The sequence below is a fragment of the Grampus griseus genome (genome assembly GCF_964374135.1).
Source record: "Grampus griseus genome assembly, chromosome: 20".
NCBI classification, from domain to species: Eukaryota; Metazoa; Chordata; class Mammalia; order Artiodactyla; family Delphinidae; genus Grampus; species Grampus griseus.
The window spans coordinates 15805744-15825973 of record NC_139014.1 but is presented as its reverse complement, the minus strand read 5'-3'; the positions used below and the strand labels follow the sequence as shown (position 1 = coordinate 15825973).

General features: G+C 47.7%; 1 protein-coding gene across 1 annotated transcript in view; it reads left to right on the top strand.

Annotated features, from left to right (window-relative positions):
* Nucleotides 1-1365: 1365 nt before the first annotated feature.
* ITGB3 (integrin subunit beta 3) overlaps nt 1366-20230 on the top strand; it is a 52018-nt gene continuing 33153 nt past the window's right edge. The window contains exons 1-2 of the mRNA XM_082678885.1: nt 1366-1488; nt 16918-17003. Coding sequence (XP_082535011.1) covers nt 1422-1488; nt 16918-17003 — 153 coding nt within the window. The 5' untranslated portion in view covers nt 1366-1421. The remainder of the gene's footprint in view (nt 1489-16917; nt 17004-20230) is intronic.

Here is a 20230-nt window from a genome sequence, read left to right as displayed (position 1 = left end):
GACTAGGATGGGAGATGAGGCTGGACATGAGGCAGGGCCAGTTTTCAGGTATCTTGTGTGTCTCAGGAGAGGGCTTAGGGAAGCCTAGGGGCAGCCTGAAAGCCTTTAGGGGAGCCCAAGAGCTGGAGAGATGTCCAAATCCTGCCTGATGCCTCAGGCCTTATTTATTTATTTTTTAAATAAATTTATTTATTCATTTATTTATTTTTGGCTGTGTTGGGTCTTTGTTGCTGTGCACGGGCTTTCTCTAGTTGTGGCGACCAGGGACTACTCTTCGTTGCGGTGCACGGGCTTCTCACTGCGGTGGCTTCTCTTGTTGCGGAACACAGGCTCTAGGCGCACGGGCTTCAGTAGCTGTGGCACATGGGCTCAGTAGTTGTGGCGCACGGGCTTAGTTGCTCTGTGGCATGTGGGACCAGGGCTCGAACCCGTGTGCCCTGCACTGGCAGGCGGATTCTTAACCGCTGCGCCACCAGGGAAGTCTTCAGGCCTTGTTTTTAATCATCCTTAGAGTTTCCCATCCAGGCAGCCTGAACCAGCCCCTGCCACTGGTGGCCTCCTGCTCATAGCCCTAGCATTTTGCCCCTTTGAGCCTCCTGAAGTTTCTAGTTTGGGGAGGACCCAGAGAGCAATAGGTAGGATTCGGCAGAGGCAGGAGGCCTTTGAAGAGAGTAAGATAAAGCTCCAAAGCCTGTGAGTTTGAGTGGAGGTTGTATATTGACTGTGTCTTGAAACGTTTATCAGATACTTACCCTGTGCAGGCAAGTATTTGTAGAGAAAGGCCCTTTCTGGACATCAAGTGCTTACACAGCTTGAGATGTGGTCCTGTCCTCAAGAGGTTTACAGTTTACCTGAAAACCGAACCAACCCAAGATAAAAATTAGTGAATAATAAAGGACTAAACCGGGGCCTGGCACAGAGTAGGCATTCAGCAGGTTTGTCAATTAAATGAATGTGTGAATGACCAAAACTCAAGGTACAGAGGGCAAGTGCCCAAGGAATTCAGGGGAAAGAGAAAGCCGCGTGGGTGTCTCCAGGGAAAAGTGCCAGAGGCTCCTGGTTGTTCTAAGTATTCCAAGTGCCCAGCGCGCACCCTGGGACCAGGATGTCTGCGGAAGATGCGACCTCGACCCCCGCCCCCCTCTCCCCGGTCCCAGTCTTGCCTTGCGTACCCGCCGGCGATCCCCGCCGGCTGAGCCGAAGTGGCGAGAAACGAGCGGCGGTTTCTCACTTCCCCCCATGCGGTGGAGGGTCCAGAAAACTGCCAGAGGGGAGGAAGCGCAAGTCCACGGCCCGCCCCGTTGCGTCCCACCCCCTGCGTCCCCTCCCCTTCGGCCACGGGAAAAGCGGCCGCGGGCGCCGCTGCTAGCTGTGGGGCTGGAGGACGCGGCCGAGGCGGAGCGCGGCGGCCAGCGGACGAGATGCGAGCGCTGCCGCTGTGGGCCGCTGTGCTGGTGCTGGGAGCGCTGGCGGGCGTCGGCGTCGGAGGTGAGTGAGGCTCCCGCGCGGCGGGGACGCAGCCAAGTGTGCAGACTTCGAGCGGGGAAACCGGGCGGGCGGGTCCTGCGCGGCTGCGCTCCGAGTGCGCGGGGCCAGCCTGGGGCCGTCGGAGCCCGGAGCTGGGGACCTTCCGGGCCCCGCTGTGGGAAAGGCGAGAGGCTACCTAGGGGCGGGTCCTCCGGGACACCGAAGCCCTTAGCCAGGTTAGGCGCCTGCTCCGGGCGGTCTCAACGTGCGCGGTGAGGTGGGCGCATCTCTGAGCCCCGAGTTCAGCCCCGGCTGCGCGCATCGCAGGTGGTCCCGGCCCTCCGAAGGCAGACTGGCTCTGGAAGCCAAGGCGAGCTGGGGCTTCCCGGGGCTGTTCCCGCGCGTTGGCAGAGGGATGCGGTTGTAGCTTCTCGGATGAGAGTGTGTGCGTCCCCGGGTTTGCCGGTTACTCGACATTCCCCTTTCTCTTTGTGTACACTTTCTCCCAAGTTTCTGTTTGGTTTTTGCTTGGTGGCTCCCCGCGGGAACGATTCGGAGGAGGATGAGGGCTCTGCCTCCTACAGTGTCCCCGGGTGGCAGCGGTGCCTCTGCTTCCGGGACAAACCCAGCATCCGAAAAATCTCCACTGTATGCGAGCTGCTACGCCAGGGGTCCCTGGAGCTGGCTTGGCTCCCTGGCTTTGTCTCTCCTGCTGCTGCGCACACTGTTAGCTGCCAAGGCAGTTGGCATTCGGCCTCCTTGGTGCTGCGAGGGGCAGAGCAGAGCACAGCCCAAGGGTGCTGCCCGTGATCTTTCTGGAGCCTGGGTGACCTTCCCAGGGAGAACGCTGGCTCCTGGTCCTCTGTGTTTCTCTGCAGAGGACGCACAAGTGTGCATATACCTACTTTTAGTGAAAAGAGTAGTACTCATTGTAGGGCAATTTAGATATTTTTTAAAAAGTAAGATTTATTGCTAAGGCCATTTCGAACATAGCTATTCATAAATACTTGATGACTTCCTTCAAGATTCGTGCATGTATAAGAGATTGTGCAGGAGAGGGCAACAGCATCATTAAAAAAAACCCACTTTACTGAGGTATGATTGACATACAAAACGCTGTATATATTTAATGTATATGACTTGAATTTGGAGATAAGTATACACTCATGAAATCATCACAATTTATGACCCATAACTTGATGAAGGAGTTAGAGATAATATATAGGGGGCTGTTTAAGTTATTACTGCTGAAGCTTCCCATGTGACAGATGCTCAAACAGGTCAGCTGATGTCTTTAGCCTGCAGTGAGCAGCCTGATGACTGTGGCATGGAATTATGAATCTCCAGCATTCAGCCCTGGGAGAGGTTAGAGCCTTGGTTCAGATGCTGTCTGAATGGAGAAATCCAGAGGCAGTTCAGGTGTCTCCTACGGAGATGCCTGCTTCCATGAACTTAAAACATTTTTGCTTTTTTTTCCCCACATGTACAGCTTCCTGAATTTCAGAATGATTTCTGAATCTAATCATTATATTTTCTTACAGTTTTAGAAGTAAGTAAGGTAACACAAGATAGAGCCTAGCATGGTGCTTGGATCAATTAGTGAAATGAAGAGCGTATTTGTTATTTTGGTGTCTCTTTCTCCACCCCTGAGTATACCTTTTGTCGATCTGTTTTTTTTTTCAATAATACATAGAGGATTCCACTGCATTGACATGCCTAAGTTTGCATGAAATATCCTCTTGGGGATCTGTTCACAGATTCATTGTTGTGATTGGGGTGATTCCAGAAGTGGTGATAGGTTGTACTGAGCTAGCCTCAGACTCCCTCTGAGAGGCAGGATAGAGTCATATTTAAGAGCATGGGCTCTAGAGAAGACCTCCAGAGTAATAAGCCCCCCGTAAAAGCAGTTGCAATTGTTATTAAATCCCCCATCTCAGTGTTGGGGGCTGGCTTGCAGGTAACATCAGATCCCTGGGAAGCAGATGCAGGATGAGAGTTGGAGAGCTATATTGGGATACACAGTGTTGAAGGGACAGAGACAGAACTGGGTGGCAGTGGCACAGAGAGGCCACCCCAGAGTGGGAGAGTCTCGTATGGGGAATAGAGAGGTTGTTTGAGCATAGACTTGAGTTTTGGAATTTATGTGCAAAGGTGATCTTTTTAGTTTCACTCAAGAACTCTTGGGTCTTGTGGCTTCCCCAAATATGGTTCTTTTATTTTTTATATAAATTTATTAATTTAATTTATTTATTTTTGGCTGCACTGGGTCTTCGTTGCTGCACACGGGCTTTCTGTAGTTGCAGCGAGCAGGCGCTACTCTTTGTTGCGGTGTGCGGGCTTCTTACTGCGGTGGCTTCTCGTGTTGCAAAACATGGGCTCTAGGCACGGGCTTCAGTAGTTGCAGCATGCAGGCTCAGTAGTTGTGGCTCGCGGGCTCTAGAGCACAGGCTCAGTAGTTGTAGCACACAGGCTTAATTGCTCCGCGACACGTGGGATCTTCCCGGACCAGGGCTCAAACCCATGTCCCCTGCATTGGCAGGCGAATTCTCAACCACTGCGGCACCAGGGAAGCCCCCAAATATGGTTCTTTATTCTAATCTGAGACCTACTGAGTGACAAGTTTTGTTTGCTATCACCATCTAAATTGATTAGTTCTGAGCTGAGGTGCTGATTTCTCCTCCTGATTTATATTCTGGAAACTCTCCAACTGAAACCCTCTGCAGGAGCCCTCAGAGCCTGGAGAGACATAGGAGGAAGCCTTGTTGGCTGGGGAAGGGGACAGCTATGACTTAAAGCCAATCAGATGTGGGTTTAATTCTTGATTTTGCCTCTTATTATGTCTTACTTTGGGCAAGTGACTTAATCTCTTGGGTCCTCAGTTTCCTCATCTGTAAAGTGGAGGAAATAATACTTCTATGATTGTGCCAGTTAAATGAGATAAAGGCACAAAAAAAGTTTTCAATAAATGGCATTATTCTTCCTATCCTTGGTAACTACAATGTATTGGAGGTAAGGCTGCTACTGCTTCATGCATGAATACAATCCAGGTTCCTAAATGAGACCCATGGGATCCCTTTTCCCATGGCTATGTGACAGGGGACTCCTCCTTATTTCAACCCGTTCTGCATTTGTGGCTTGGCATATCTCAGCCGCTCCGTCGCAATAAGAATTCACAGAAGAGTCCAAGAGGAAGAGAGGCCCATACATTTGCTTTATCCATGAGAAAACCTTAAGTTCTATCCCTGGGAAAAGAGGAAAGTAAAATACATTCACAGGTTTTGAGAAGAAGGACATGTCTATTTTGTTTGACACTCTATGCCCAGTGGCTGACACATAGGTGGCAAAATACGTACCTATGGAAAGCTATGAAAAGGCATCTAGAGGAGATGTGCCTCACCTTAAGATACCCAATATTTGAATGTCTGTATTCATTCATAGACGATCTTCAAGTGCTCCATCTGGGCATTCTGGAGGATATTAGAATACAGCCAAGCCCATGAGTTCTTTGGGCATTTGGACCTCTATACTTTTGCACCATTTAGACCTCTGCTCTGAGGGTGCTGGAAACTCAGGGGATCCTCTGTGAAGTGTTTGCTTTTTCCCCCACCTCCTGGGGGAATATACACAGGAGGGCAGCATTCTTCTTTACCACCTTCAAAATTGTGAGTGTGAGCAGCTGAGGTCTCTTGGGCACAGCATAATTGGGGCAAGGAGGCAACAGTGACGAGGGGGAGTCTGGATATGACTCTGGAATTTCCTAGTAGAAATTCCCCCTCGACAACTCCCCACCCCACTCAGGATCTCTGGTTATCATCCCCTCCCAGCCCTAAGACTCCTTCTGCCCTTGTTGGCAGGGATAGCCAGGAAACATGCCCACAGGAACCACAACTCATGAATCAGCAGACAGATAATTAAATGGGGGAATGACTGAGCGGCTTCAGGGATCAACCATTTGGCTTGACCCACCCCCCTCTGCTGCCCACAGAGCTGGCCTGCTGCGTCACCCCATCGCCTCTTCTCTCTTCTCCTGACCCCTGGCCCTTTCTGAGTGGGACAATCATTGTGGCTGATGGAGCTCAGGTCACAAGTGGAAGTGCAGGTGGCAGCAGGGAGATGACACTGCCTGTTCTCCCTGTGTGAACTGCTGGTGTTTATTTAAATGGGAGACTCTGCAGCAAAAATTTATAAAATCTGCCTTTCTCTGCATGCACACAGTATCGCCAGGAACACTCTTTTCTTTATAGTTAGTTTATTTAGGTGTAATTTATGTACTGTAAAATTCATCCTTTTTAGGTGTACAGTTCTATGAATTTTTACAAATGCTCAGTCAAGTAACCATCAGCATAATCAAGATACAGAATATTTCCATCACCCTAAAGAGTTGTCTTGAGCTCCTTGTCAACAATTTCCTTTCCCCACCTTTATTTCCTGGCAGATCTGTTTCCTGTCCCTACAATTCTTCCTTTTACAGAATGTCATATCAATGAAATCACACAGTGTGTAGCCTTTCAATTCTGGCTTTTTTTGTGTGTGCGGTAAGCAGGCCTCTCACTGTTGTGGCCTCTCCCGTTGTGGAGCACAGGCTCCGGATGTGCAGGCTCAGTGGCCATGGCTCACGGGCCCAGCCGCTCCGCAGCATGTGGGATCTTCCCGGACCGGGGCATGAACCCGTGTGCCGTAGCATCGGCAGGCGGACTCTCAACCACTGCTCCACCAGGGAAGCCCAAGTCTGGCTTTTTTCACTTAGCATAATGTGTTCGAGACTCATCCATGTTGTTGCGTATATCAGAATGTTAAGAGGTTATCCCAGGCTACTCTGTCTTCCTCAGGTTCTGAGACAGTTACCCTGAAAGCAGGGGGCTATATCTGTTAAACCCAGATCCAGCTTTCAATTTCTAAATTTTGAAATTGGATAGATGCATTTGCAGCCAGCACTTTTATTATCCTTGGTCCTAAAATCAAATGTGGTCAAATATGGTATGTCACAATCTTTGGAGCTAGAAGCTAAGTAAACTGGGGCTATTCTACCTTTTAAAATTTGGGGTAGCATCTTTGAAAAAAACAACCCACCGTAAGTCTTCCTTTCTGGTTTTCTTTCATGTTCCCACAAAAAGACTTCTCTTCCTCCCTGCCAGCATTTCTTAGTTCAGTTAGTAAAGCTATTTAAACATTCACGGGGTGAATGAGGTGATATGTGCTCATTATATGAAAGCCACATGTTGGAGAGTAAATGGCTGGTTCCCCTCTAATTCTGTTCCCCCCTAATGTTCACTATTAATTAGATGGTGTGTTCTATTCATATTTTTTGTAAAATCTTGCATATGTAATAATCCTTGCATATGTAATAATGCAAGAATTATTGCATTATGTAATAATGTATGTAATAATTCTCATGGGTATGTGTATTCCTTTACCTAAACTTGCATATGTAATATGTATATGTAATAATTCTCATTGGTATGTATATATGTAATAATTCTCATGTGTATGTCTATTCTTTTACCTAAACTTGTGTTACATTTTTTCAACTTAACAAAAGCCACTTTTTTGTTCATATAGAGAAAAACCCCTCAGGATGAAAAGAACTGTGGGTCTGGAATTGAGAAACCAATATGCAATTCATGACCCTACAGGCTTTTCTGTCAATCTGCTGGGTGATTTTGAACAAGTCATCTTACCTCTGGGCCTCAGGCTCTTGGGGTCTCAAGGGCTGCAAACGGGTGAATGTGTCAAAGGGAGAGATGTTGGTTTGCTCTTGCCCTTCCCCACCACCAGCTGGAGAAGTTTTTCCTTTAGCTGATTAATAGTGTGGAAGTTCGTATAAGGATTTCTTTGGGGGGAAAAAAGGGAGGTCTGCAGTTAAAAAGAAGCTTGAAAAACTTCGCCCTGGAAGAAAGCTCCAGAAGTTTGGCAAAAGGCACATTCAGTAGCCACTTTGAAAGTCCCTGTCGTCAACCCTAAATCTGCTTGGTGATGAGATTCTTGGATAGAGGGAACCCAGGTCTGTGAGAACCGCTGATGATTCCAACCCCCTGCTTTAGCCACTGCACGTGATAAACTCCTCCAGGTTGAACCTGGGCTGGAGCCACCTGCAAGGGGCAGGTTTGACCAACTCCTTGGGAAGGTGGAAGAGGAGGGCGTGCGGTGCCCCCACTCTGGGACCCCTACAGATAGAGACTAGACCACACTCTCCTGGAAGATTCCTGAAGGCTGTGGGAGCGGGCTGGCCAAGTTACTTCTGGAGTTCCCCTTGAGCTTTGGGATTCCAAGAGGCTACTGGGTTTTGGGGCTGAAGGTGCTTGCTTGTAGAGAGCCTGGCATGCCCTGGGGAGCCTACCTTTAAATGAATGCAAATGTAGAGACTGAGACAGAAGAGAAGACATTTAAAATTAGCTTTAGGTTTTTTTTGAGCTTATAAAACGAATTCAACTTTTTGTGGGGGGAAAAAAATTCAAGGACATTCCCTGGCCATCCCGTGGTTAGGACTCAGCGCTTTCACTGCAGTGGCCAAGGTTCAATCCCTGGTCAGGGAACTAATATGCCACAAGCTGCATGGCACGGCTGGGAAAAAAAAGAAAGTCAAGCAGTACAGAAATAGAATAATGTAGAAAGTACAAGTCCCTTGTAGTCTTGTACTTAAAGATAACCACTGTTGACAGTTACTCCAGAATTTTTTTCCTATGTATATGTCACCATATATAATGATTTATCATTATTGTTGTTTCTCAAGCAGAATCATCCACAGTAGGATCATTGTCACTTAATAATATACCGTGAGCATCTTTTTATATCAGTGCATGGCCTTCCATTACTATTTATGCCAAGAGCTGTAACTCTAGCCAGAAGGCATATTGCTATGTGGATATACCTGAATTTTCTTAACCAATTCCCTGTTAGTAGACATTGGGATCACCCCCAATTATCTGCTACTACTGATAAAGCGGCAGGGGACATCCTTGTTCATTATTATGCACCTTTGTTCAAGTGTTTCTGCAGGCTGAATTTCTTAAACGAAAGCTGCTGGGTCAAAGGACACGAATATTTTAAATTTTAATTTTAATAGGTTTTCCAAATTGTCCTCCAAAATGGTGGGACCAATTTGCCTTCCTACCAAGACAGGCTGGAAGCAAGGGCTGGTGACAGCACCACCGCCTGCTGTTTATACCCACAAGATGTGAGCCTCAGGAGGAAAAGTAGCAGAATTGGACAATTGAATGCCAAGGAGGTCACCAAAAGGGTGCTGCTGGGCTGGGCCTCAAACAGAACTTGGTATGGGCTTGCCTCTTTTCTATACTGAATGAGTCAGATGGGAGGTGGGGCCTGTGCTGATAAAATTTTCCAGAACTTGAGATGCAACATTTGAATCAAATATTAGTTAGGCTGTTAGGAAGAAACGGACATGTGTGCAATATTTGAGGGTTCTGGGGCCCTGGGATGTTAGGCTTCCTAGAGTATTAGTCAGCTTGTTGATGCTTTCTGTTCGGAATATATATACTTCCAGGGCGGGCGGCAGCTTGAAAATCATCTCATCTAATACCGTTTGTTTTACAGAGAAGCACAAAGGGAGGTCCTGAGAGGTGAAGTGACTTGCCCAAGATAACACAACTAGTTTAGTGTCATTGGTGGGGTCTCCTGTCTCCTGGCCAGTGATTCTTCACTGTATCCTGTAGAGACCAAGGACCCTCTCTCATCTGACCCTGAGGCGGGTAGGGGTGTGGGGGGGATGGGCATTCCTCGTGCAGGAAGTGATTTGCATGAAGGTAAGTAGGAAGGAAACCAGCATTTACTGAGCATCCACTCTGCTATCCGTGGTTCTTTCATCTGTGTTATCTCGTTTAATCCTAACAACTCGTGAGGTAAGTGTTCCGCCCATATTTGGGAGCATGGGGGAAAGGAGGGTCTCCAGTGCTTGGCTGATGTGGCTGGGTTGCACCCGTTAAATAGGAGGGAACAATTATAAGTTCTCGAATAGAGATGTGACACTGGACCTTAGAGAGAGCACCAGAGAGATGAAGGGACGTGCCTGAGGTCACACAGCCAGTGGAGCTGTAAAAGTGGTTTTAGACCTGAGGTCTCCTGTCTGCTGTCCCACCACCATGCTTCCCCCACCACATCCACTGTTACACTGTTCATCGTTTTACTCCCCCTGTCCTCAGGGTGTTTTCCAGGGGCTGGGTGTTAATTTTAGATAATAACTACACAGAAGACAGGACTCTATCCTTTTTATGCAGTGTTCAGCATAAAACATGGCGACTTAATTATCCCAGTTGGAGATGATAACAAGACATGTTCTGGCTTCGCTTACAAGGGCAGGGCCTACTGGCTGAAGAAAGGTCAGTGAAAGGGCATGGCCAGTGGTCAGTACATTTGAACTTTGTCCAAGGGGATCCACTTGTTCAGGGAGAAATCCTTCCTGTCTTTCGGTCATGTCCCTCATGCCAGTGGATCAGCAAGTCCTCAGAGAACATCTAGGGTCTAACCATGCCATGGATACCACTACCATCCAAATCCAGCCCCCTGCCATCTGCTGCCTGGATGGTTGTAATGCTTCCTAATTGGTCTCCTTCTGGTCTTGTTCCCCTACTGTCTGCCCTGCTTTCGTGGCCAGGATGATCTTCTGCTCACCTCTGCTCACAGCCCACCAGCGGCTTCCCACCACATGGAGAATGACAGCCACACTCCCTACCATGGCTACTGCTTCCCAGTATTATGGTCTCTGACTGCGTTTCCAACCGCCTCTCTATCTCTCTCCTCTTCCCTCTCTCTTCCTGCTGTTTTTTTAAGAGGCTGAGGACCATGTAGCTGCTGTGCGTTCTTTCTGGAATACTCGTCCCCTAGATCTTCCCATGACTCACTCCTTCATATCATTTTGAAATGTCACTCTGAGAGGCCTTTCTTTAAAGGAGACACCCTCCCCTTACCGATGCTTTGTCCTGCTTTATTTTCTTAGTGCCTTTGCCACTTTTTGAAATTGTACTTTTTCGTTGTGTATGTTTTGGCTTTCTGTTGAGCATGTTTGATTTTCGCTAAACTCTAAGCTCCACAAGAGTAAGGGGGTTGTTTATTTCATCAGTGTGTCTCCAGTGCTTAGCAGAGTGCCAGACACAGGTAGGTACTCAGTGAATATTTGTTGAGTAAGTGAGTGGATGAATGAATGCCAACACCATTGATATATGTTAGTAGAAAAGTATAAAAGAAGAGTAAACACTTTTCTGTTATCCATAGGTGGGTTAACCATTACAAAATGGTTAGGCTGGCTTTTTTCAATCATGCAGAGTAGTTCAGAGCAGTGTTTCTCAAAATCATGTCATATATGCTATGGAAATGCAAATCCATTTTGTATTATTAGCTTCTTAGGGCTGCTGTAACTGGGTGGCTTAAAACAACAGAAATTTATTCTCTCTGGAAGCTAGAAATCTGAAATCAGGGTGTCAACAGGGCCATGCTCCCTCTGAGACGCTGGATGGACTCCTTCCTCATATCTTCCTAGCTTCTGGTGGTAGCTGGCAACTCTTGGCGTTCCTTGGCTTCCAGCTACATCACTCCAATCTCTGCCTCTGTCTTTATACGGCAACGTTCTCGCTGTCTGTCTTCACGTGGCGTTTTCCTCTTATGAGGACATCAGTCATACTGGTTTAGCACCCACCCTAATGACCCCATCTTGATTACATCTGCAAAGACCTTATTTCCAAATAAGATCATAGTTGTAGGTACTGGGGGTTAGGACTTCAGCATATCTTTCTGGGGGACACAATTCAACCTGTAACACATTTTAATATTGGTCGAGGCAAATTGTACACAAACGGCTTCTGATGTTAAGTACCATATTTAATTGGCTCTGATGCACTTTTTTTTTTTAAACATTTGAAAATCCCTGAAATCAGCCTGCCTCCTGTACGGTAGTTTGGACTCCCTACTGCTTTGGGAGATGCTTACTGAAGCTTTCTGCTCAGAGCACAGAGGTATGTGTTACCTTGAATCCCACCTTCCTGCCTTCTTCCCCTTCCTTGGATTACTGAGCTGCTGCTGCATGTAAATGAAAGAACAAAAATAAGATAAACTTTCTTAACAGCTTGTTCTAGAGAAACCACTTGTTGCATCCACAGCACCGTTAGCCTCTGTTTTGTTCTTGGATGACTCACCCAGCCAGGTGACTGCAATGGAAGGTCAGGCACTGCCCGAGTCACCCAGTGTCCCCATGGACCTATCTGAGAAGTCACTAGTCAAAGGTCAGTGGCAGGGCTGGAGACCCCGGCCAGAACTCCTCCCTGCAGATAGTAAGAGAGATGCCCATGGTGTTTGCGGTATGGACAGTCCTCCCTTCCACTGAACACCTCTCCCTCTGACTGAGCCCTCTCCTGGAGTCCCCTGGCCTCACTAGGGTGGCCCGTTCCTGTGTTCTGACATCCTGTCTAATTGGACAGCATATCCTCAAAATAGCTCTCATTGACACATCATGACTTCCACTGGTTCCAACTCCCTTCCTTGTTCCCTTTTTTTCCTCCATTTTCCCCACCCTTTGTCTCTCTTCTGGTTCTGTGAATTGGGCTGATGTGTCAAACCACAGCCTTCTACTTCTACTTTCCAGGCAAAGTTCTTTGCTGGTCTTGTCTATGTTTTCTAATTGGCCTTCTCTTCTTGGCCATCCCTCCTAGATTATATATATATATATATATATATATATATATATATTTAACATCTTTATTGGGGTATAATTGCTTTACAATGGTGTGTTAGTTTCTGCTTTATAACAAAGTGAATCAGTTATACATATACATATGTTCCCATACCTCCTCCCTCTTGCGTCTCCCTCCCTCCCACCCTCCCTATCCCACTCCTCCAGGTGGTCACTTTTGATCCCCTGCCTTCAACTGCTTGGGCCTCAGGATAAAAACAGCAACAATAAAAACAATAGCAACCATAGCAGCTGCAGCCTTTATTGAGAACTTTCTGTCTTGCCAGCTGTTTTGCTCAGAGGGTGACAGGGATTGGTTGCTTTATAACTACACCGGGAGGACCAGGGCCAGTCCTCCTGTTGCCTCGCTGTGGCTAAGCTGTCCAAGAAAATGGGTGCTAGGGTTGTTAATTTGTTTCAGTGACAAAGTTCTGATGAAGACCCTTGATTCTCCAGCAGAGCCAAGTCTGGGCCTCCGAGGCTGAGCAGGAACATAGGCCTTATGAATGACTGGAAACAGAGGCCCAAACTCCTTCCACATGTTTTGGGGGAGGGGTGGCCTCAGAGCAGCGGCTCGTTGAATCAGCATGGCCCAGGCACAGAGACTTCTGATGAGTCAGTCGCTTTCAGCCACTGCATTCTGGGGAACCTGCCCTTGGTCGCAGGTCTTGGTGGGGGGCATCCCAGGAAGCGGGTGGGGGGGGGAATCATTGATTCTCATGAAATCAACCTGTGATTCATTAAAAAGGAGAGGTAAGGGGAGCTGGGTAACCGTGACTCCCCAGCCATGACTTCCTAAAGAACAAGTCCCAGCAGCTCATAGCATCCTCTGGGGTCAGGGACTGCCCGTTCACTGCGGGGGTGGGGGTGGGGCTGCTGTTGTTTATTTCACATCTGATAAGGCTTGCTTTTGTGGCTATGAGTCAAGGACTCATGGGGAAATGCTAATTTGAGAATGAATGGATGGCTAAATGGATAGACTGGGAAAAGTTTTCAAAAAATAATTAGACAGCGCCCACACCTCCCACAGCCCGCTTCTCTCTTCTGACGCTTCCTGCGATCTTGTGCGTCTCCTCTCCCTACCGAAAATCCATGTCACTTATGTCCAGAAGTACTCCCATGGATGTAGATTCTCATGGAAACTTCAAAAGGGGATGCCTAAAATAGTGCAGGCTGTGCTTCTCTCAGAACTCTTCCAATAAGGCAGTAAAAGGGGGATGAGTTCCCATCTGGCTGAGAAAAGAGCGGTTGTGAGCTAACAGCCGGCCAGGCAGCCCGTGAAGGGAGAGGCCCTCTGGATGCATTGCTGGTTCTGAACATTCAGGCATTCTGAATCTGGCAGCTCTGGGAAGATTGGCTACTTTTCTTCCATTAGAAAGATGGAAGTTGGCCACCATCTTGGCTGAGGGCCACCCCAGCTCAGAGGTGGCCTTGGTGCCGTAGGACCAGGTCTGGAGTCACTGCCGTAATCTCCACCTCGCAGTCCTTGTATGGCATGCTTAGGTTGGAGTCCGTCAGAGGCTGGAGCCCCAGAGGTTACTCAGGGGCTCGCAGTAGCATATCACTTGAAGAATCTTAGGGTTGGGAAAGGCCTTTTTTAAACTAAATTTACTTATTTATTCTTGGCTGCATTGGGTCTTTGTTGCTGCACCCGGACTTTCTCTAGTTGTGGCGAGCAGGGGCTACTCTTCATTGCGGTGCATGGGCTTCTCAATGCAGTGGATTCTCTTGTTGCAGAACACGGGCTCTAGGCACGCGGGCTTCAGTAGTTGTGGCACGTGGGCTTAGTTGCTCCGCGGCATGTGGGATCTTCCCGGACCAGGGATCGAATCCATGTCCCCTGCATTGGCAGGTGGATTCTTTTTTTTTTTGGGGTACACGGGCTTCTCACTGTTGTGGCCTCTCCCATTGCGGAGCACAGGCTCCTGACGCGCAGGCTCAGAGGCCATGGCTCACGGGTCCAGCCGCTCTGCAGTATGTGGGATCTTCCCGGACCGGGGCACGAACCCGTGTCCCCTGCATTGGCAGGCGGACTCTCAACCACTGCACCACCAGGGAAGCCCTGGCAGGTAGATTCTTAACCACTGTGCCACCAGGGAAGTCCTGGGAAAGGTCTTTGAAGTTAGACAGACTCAGGGCTCTGAGGAAATGTGGGGCTTCCAGAAGGCGCTTCAAGGATTCCACATATAATCTAGTGTTTTGTGGAGAAAAATGAAAATTTAAATTGCCCAAGGAACAGTTTCAACCCATTTGCCTGTTTTATATTGGAATTGTATGCATAATTTGGAGAAATGAGCTCAGTTGCTTAAAAAACAAAACAAAACTGATCTAGTACAATACCTCTCAATTTGCTCTAATATATATTTATTGAGCATCTCCTTTGAGCAAGGGGCTGAGGCTGGGCTGGTCAGGACAGGCCTCAAGAGGCTTAAAATCTATTGAGCGGCAGTGCTGTTAAGGCAGATACATAAATAATTATAAGTTGGGAATATTGGAGTGAAGAAACTAAGGCTGAGAGGAATTAAATGACTCATCCAAGACTATATTATTAGTGGGTGACTCAGTTAGGACCACAGTCTGCCGACTGCGTGTGTACCTTTTCTGTTAGGTCACTCTGCCCTGAGATGGATACTGTTAAAGTGCAATTTTCAAAGAGTTAAAAGTATGATTCTCATACAACTATAAAATGAACATGTGTCAAAGATTTCATCCAACTTAATGAGGGAACCAATAAGATGTTGACTAGTTCAAAAGAGAATTCAAGTAAGGGAGTTATAGTCAGTCAGTCAAAGGAATGCTGAAATCAGTTACCTAACAGATTCAAAATTGGTTAATGTTCTACAAGGCAATAAACCTTAACCTTTGGGGGTTACCTTTTCTACCGGACAGAAATCATTTACGTTGCTGTTGGATAAGAATCATATACGTTGCTCTCCATTGTTGTTGGTTTTCTACAGGTCAACCTCTGTTCTTACAGAATCATAAGATAGAAGTCAAACAAAGGTACACATCCCTGGAAAATCAGATAATCCCTAAGCATGGTGGGTCTACTGGTCAACCCTTTGCATTACCTTGAAAGGACACCCAGTACTCCCTTTGCCTATTTCCACATTTTGGATAATTTTTCTTAACAATATTTTGTGTATGTGTGTACACACGCATTTGCTGGGTGTTTTTTTTTTTATTTTTTATTTTCCCCAGATGTTGAAAGGGAGTTCAGCCACGCTGTTATAAAAGGGACTGAGACAGCTCCGTAAGAAGTTTCAGGGACACTGGGAAAACATCCCAGTGATGAGGTTGATTTCCCCCAGATATATTTGCTGGTCTTACAAACTGGGGGCAAGGGCCACTTTGGAAAATTGGATAAAGTAATTGTCAAGATAATTGGGTCACAGTAGGAATGGGTCTCCCTCATTCTGCTCTTTGCACAGTCGTCCCTCGGGATCTGTGGGAGATTGATTCCAAGCTCCCCTGACGACCAAAATCCAAGGATGCTCAAGTCCCTTATAGAAATAGTTCAGTGTTTGCATATAACCTTTGCACATCCTCCTGTATTCTATAAGTCATCTCTAGATTACTTACACTACAATGTGAATGCTACGTAAATAGTTGTAAATCCAGTGTAAATGCTATGTAAATAGTTGCTGGCACGTGGCAAATTCAACTTTTGGTTTTTGGAACTTTCTGGAATTTTTTTCCTGAATATTTCCAACTCGTGGTTGTTTGAATCTGCGGATGCAGAAGCCACGGATATGGAGGGCTGACTGTACTGCAGAAGGCCTTCCTGGGGCTCTGGAGGTTTACCTGACTGAGGCCAGGAAGGCTAAGCTGGGGGAAGGAGGGAGGATGGGGGCTTCCGTCCAGGCAGATGTCTGGGGTTTGCTTCCTGGTTGGGCTTCTCAAGGCTCTTTTCATGCCTCTGGTTGTCTCTGCTCCTCCCTGCAGCTTTTTCTCTGTCCTTTGACAGTATGAAGACTGTTCACACTTGAGTGGCATTTTGTAGTGTACCCACTGCTTCTCCTTTACCTCACTGACTTCTTTGCCCACATCCTATGAGACAGATATCATCACTTCATGGAGGTTAACTAACTTGACCAAGGTCATGACACCTAGTAAGAAGAGCATTCAGAATTCAAATACAGGTCTTCCAACTCCAAAATTCCATGTTCTTCCAGCTTATATCAGTCAACTTTTTCTAATATTTCTGCGGTTTTCCCTAAAGCATTCTATATACTTGGATCCCAAGATATATGTATTGGGAAGCTTGAGAAGATTTGCTTTCCCCTGGCAGGCCAGTAGGACACTGCCATGGCGGTCACCCCCCACCCCCATATTTAGACCGTGTGTTAATGTTAGTGCATCCGGGCTCTGAATTCCCTGTGTAGCGGCTGTGACTAAGTCACTAGAATAATTGGAGAGAGGGTACGTTGCCATGGCTCTGGGCCTGAGATTTTCATTTGTACAATGTAGGTGTCAAATCAGTTGTTAATTAAAGCCTTTCCGTCATTTATGATCTGACACTTGCTCCATCACTTGCCATCACAGTGACCTCATCAATTGAGGGCTGTGATGAGTTTCTCCTGACCTTCCTCATTCTCCTTCTCCCTTACCAAACAGCCTGTGTTTGGTACATGTCCATGGGATGGGTAAGGTGTATTTGTGTGCATCTGAGAGCTGTAAACCTGGGCATTTGGGAAAGCTGGGAAAGGATGGGGGCAGACCAGGTACTTTGTCATGTCAGATGAGATACTAATGCCTCTGTCTCTCTGTTACAGGGCCCAACATCTGTGCCACACGAGGCGTGAGCTCCTGCCAGCAATGTCTGGCTGTGAGTCCCATGTGTGCCTGGTGCTCAGATGAGGTAAGGAGCAGATATCCGACTTTATTTCTTCCCCAGACTTAGCTGCTTTTGTGTAGAGACAGACCCATGGGGATATCTCCTTCCTCCTAAGTATGCAAGCCCCTTGTCCCTTCTGAGCAAAACTAGGGAGAAGCCTTCCCATTGATGGCCGTCGAAGGGAGCTGTCATGGGCTGTTGCTGGAATGCCATCCAGAGTGTATTGCGTGGCCCCGGCCTTAGGCAGAGTGGTTAGGCCTGCTGGCCTCTCTGTAGCCATTGCCATCCTTTACCACACTTTGCTTGATTTTTGTTGGGGTGCAACACCCCCGAGAAGCAGGGCCTCGGGTCTCAAAAAGGGAGGCATGAGAGGGTTATAGGTACAAAGGGGATGCTGGCTTATGAACATTCCAGAATTTTTAAAAGGCAAGCAAGAAAGGGATTTTGCGCTCGTGTGGGGGGCTGTTTAGACAGAGGATCTCTTCTCTTCCCTTTTCCTGTCTGATGACTGGACCCCCATGGCTTTACATTTTCCCCTTTCTTTCTTCTCTTCCTCTCCTTCCTTCCTTCTCTTGGGAAGGTGTCAATGAAAGAGCTGGGCCAATTTGGTGAGGCTCGGAGGGTGACAGGAAAGGGTTAGCTGTGTCTAGGCAGAGGATTTGTTGTGTCTGGGGCCCTAGGGAATGAGTGTGTCTGAGGGAATGGCTGTGTTTGTGGCTGGGATGGGAATTTGGAGCTGGCAAGAGCTGGGGGGTGAGTGTGGCTGGAGAAGGTCCAGTGATCACAGAGTCTGGGGCTGAGTCATGGGCCTGGTCCCCGGCAGGTGGTTACCTGAGCTCCTGGCCTGGCTGCGTGTCAGCCACCTGAGGTGCCCTCTCCGTCCCTGCCCTCTGCAGCTCCGTGACTGCTCTAACTCAGGCCCTCATTCTCTCTGCTTCTCTTCCCAATCTGCTGAGTTTCCTAAAAAGGCAACCTCCCTGGAAGGCTGGTGGGGGGTGGGAGCCGAGAGGCTGTGTTTATCCCTCAACGAGAGGACAGCCAGAACGACAGAGGCCAGCCCAGCACACTGCTTTGGCCTCTGAGCAGTTCAGCACGAGAACTGCTTCCAGAGGCAGCTGCCCAACATCTGGGCCACGTTGACTTCATTTAGCAAATGAGATATTCCCTGGGGCTGGGAGTTGGGGGTGGGGCTGGGTTGAGTGAGCCCTTCCCCTCCACCCCCGCAGGTTCTCCACCCCTCTGGGCTGAACTGGCTGCTCAAGTGTGATGTGGCCTCCTCCCTTCTCATTTGCCGTGTGCTCCTTCCCTTGGTCACCATCGTGATATTATTAAGCTTCTTTTACGAGGAAGTTGGAATTCTGCAGCTGAATCCTCGAAGAAGGGAGAGCTGGATGGGGAGGGCGCCTCATTGGATTGGATGGCCTGTAGCTGGTTGGAGCAGAGGGGTAGCCAGGGCAGAAGCCCTAGTATCACTCAAAAGATGCTCCCCTCTCTTCAACCCAAAGCAAGACAAAATGGAGAAACTGTGGTTCAGAGGAGTCTGGGATTCTTGGAATGTCTGTCACCTGTCTTGATCTGCATAGGAACAAGCCAGGTAACTGGCCTGCTGAGGCCATGCTGAGGCCTGACCAGACAAAGCCCTTAGGTCATGTGACCAGAATTTGGAGATATATGTAGAATATTTATTGATGGCCGTGGTGAATTTTTTCCCATGGGGCATACCAAGGTGGGAGGAGGGAAGAAGGAGGGTGGGAAAGGTACCAGGTAGGATCAAAATATAATGTAGGACTAGCCTAGGGATGGGGGATGGAGTCAGAGAGAAGACGGGTGTATCCAGGACCAAAGAAAACTAATGAGAGGAGATAGATGGTCCAATAAGATATTTTCTAGGAGGATGGAATTTAAAAAGGAAAGTGTTTTTTTTGTTTTTGGTTTTTTTGAGTGATAAAGTCACATTTATTGCTCTGGATTGAATCAGTGGACAGGACCTAGGGAGGGGGAGGGGGACACAGGAAGTTAGTCAAGCATCCTCCTGGCCTTTGCTGAGTTCTCAGCACCCTGGGGAAGCGGGAGGGCCAAGGGCTTAGTGAATGACTACAGTTATCTAAGAGGGGAGGAAGGGTAGCAGAGGAGACCAGTGTGGGTTAACATTTGTCAACCAGGGAGAAATGGGAGGTGGGAATCCCGGACTGTAACTTGAACAGGACTGCTGTTTTTTTCCTGAGGGCTTCCCCTGCACTGACCAAGTTTAACTGCTGAAAGTGCCTTGGCTGTTGATTTTAGAAACCAAAAGTGAACCATCTGGGCCACTTTGCATGTGATTTGTTGAATAATCAATCCTGGAGAGCCCTCTGCTCCTGCCTCTCTTACCTTGGCTGTTACAGGCAGAGTTGGCAGTGCCTGGAAAAACAACTGGTTGGGCTCAGCTTTCCCTGGTCCTGGAGGACAGCAGCTCTGGGTGTGGATAGCAAGCCCTTGGCTGGGTAATAGGAAAACATAGCCAATGTGGATGAGTGCAGAGTTTTGGGCTCATCTGCATAGGGTGTGTTCTTGGGGGACTGGATACTGATACGGGTTGGGGTGGTGTGCTGTCTCTGGACTGTGAATCTAGCAGAGAGGCTGGCTTCACAGAGAGGTTCAGCTTGTGGTCTTGGCCTTGGTGGCATCATGTTGGGATCTAGAACCTTCCAAATTTGCCTGCTGGTAAGAATCACCTAGGGTGCTTGTTAAACATAAGGGTTTCCAGGATGGACCCTGAACCTGTTGCATCAGAATGGGTTGTTACAATAGCAAGTTTGGCAAATATTGCTAATTGAAGGGGCTGATCATTGGGGTCATGATGGGTGGAGCTGAAGTTAAAGTTGCCAGATAAAATACAGGACACCCCAGTTAAATTTGAATCAGACAAGAAATACTTTTAGTATAAGTATGTCCCAAATACTTTTAGTATAAGTATATCCCAAATATTTACCAAATTTGGCAACCCTAATGTGGAGAGAAATACTAGGAATTCTCCCATAGTCGTGAGTGCACGTCAGAAGGTAGACCTGCTCACACTCAGCCTGACATCCATGGATAAAACAAGAAGAAAGGGTTTGGATCCCACAAAGAAGAAGACTCTAATAGGACTTACTTCTCATTTTTCTTCTCTGCCTTTTTGGTGGCGGGAGGTTTAGGCCACTGTTTAATTCCTTTTTAGTGACTAATATAATTTCATTCTCACTTCTCTGCTGCTTTTTCTTTCTTCCTAT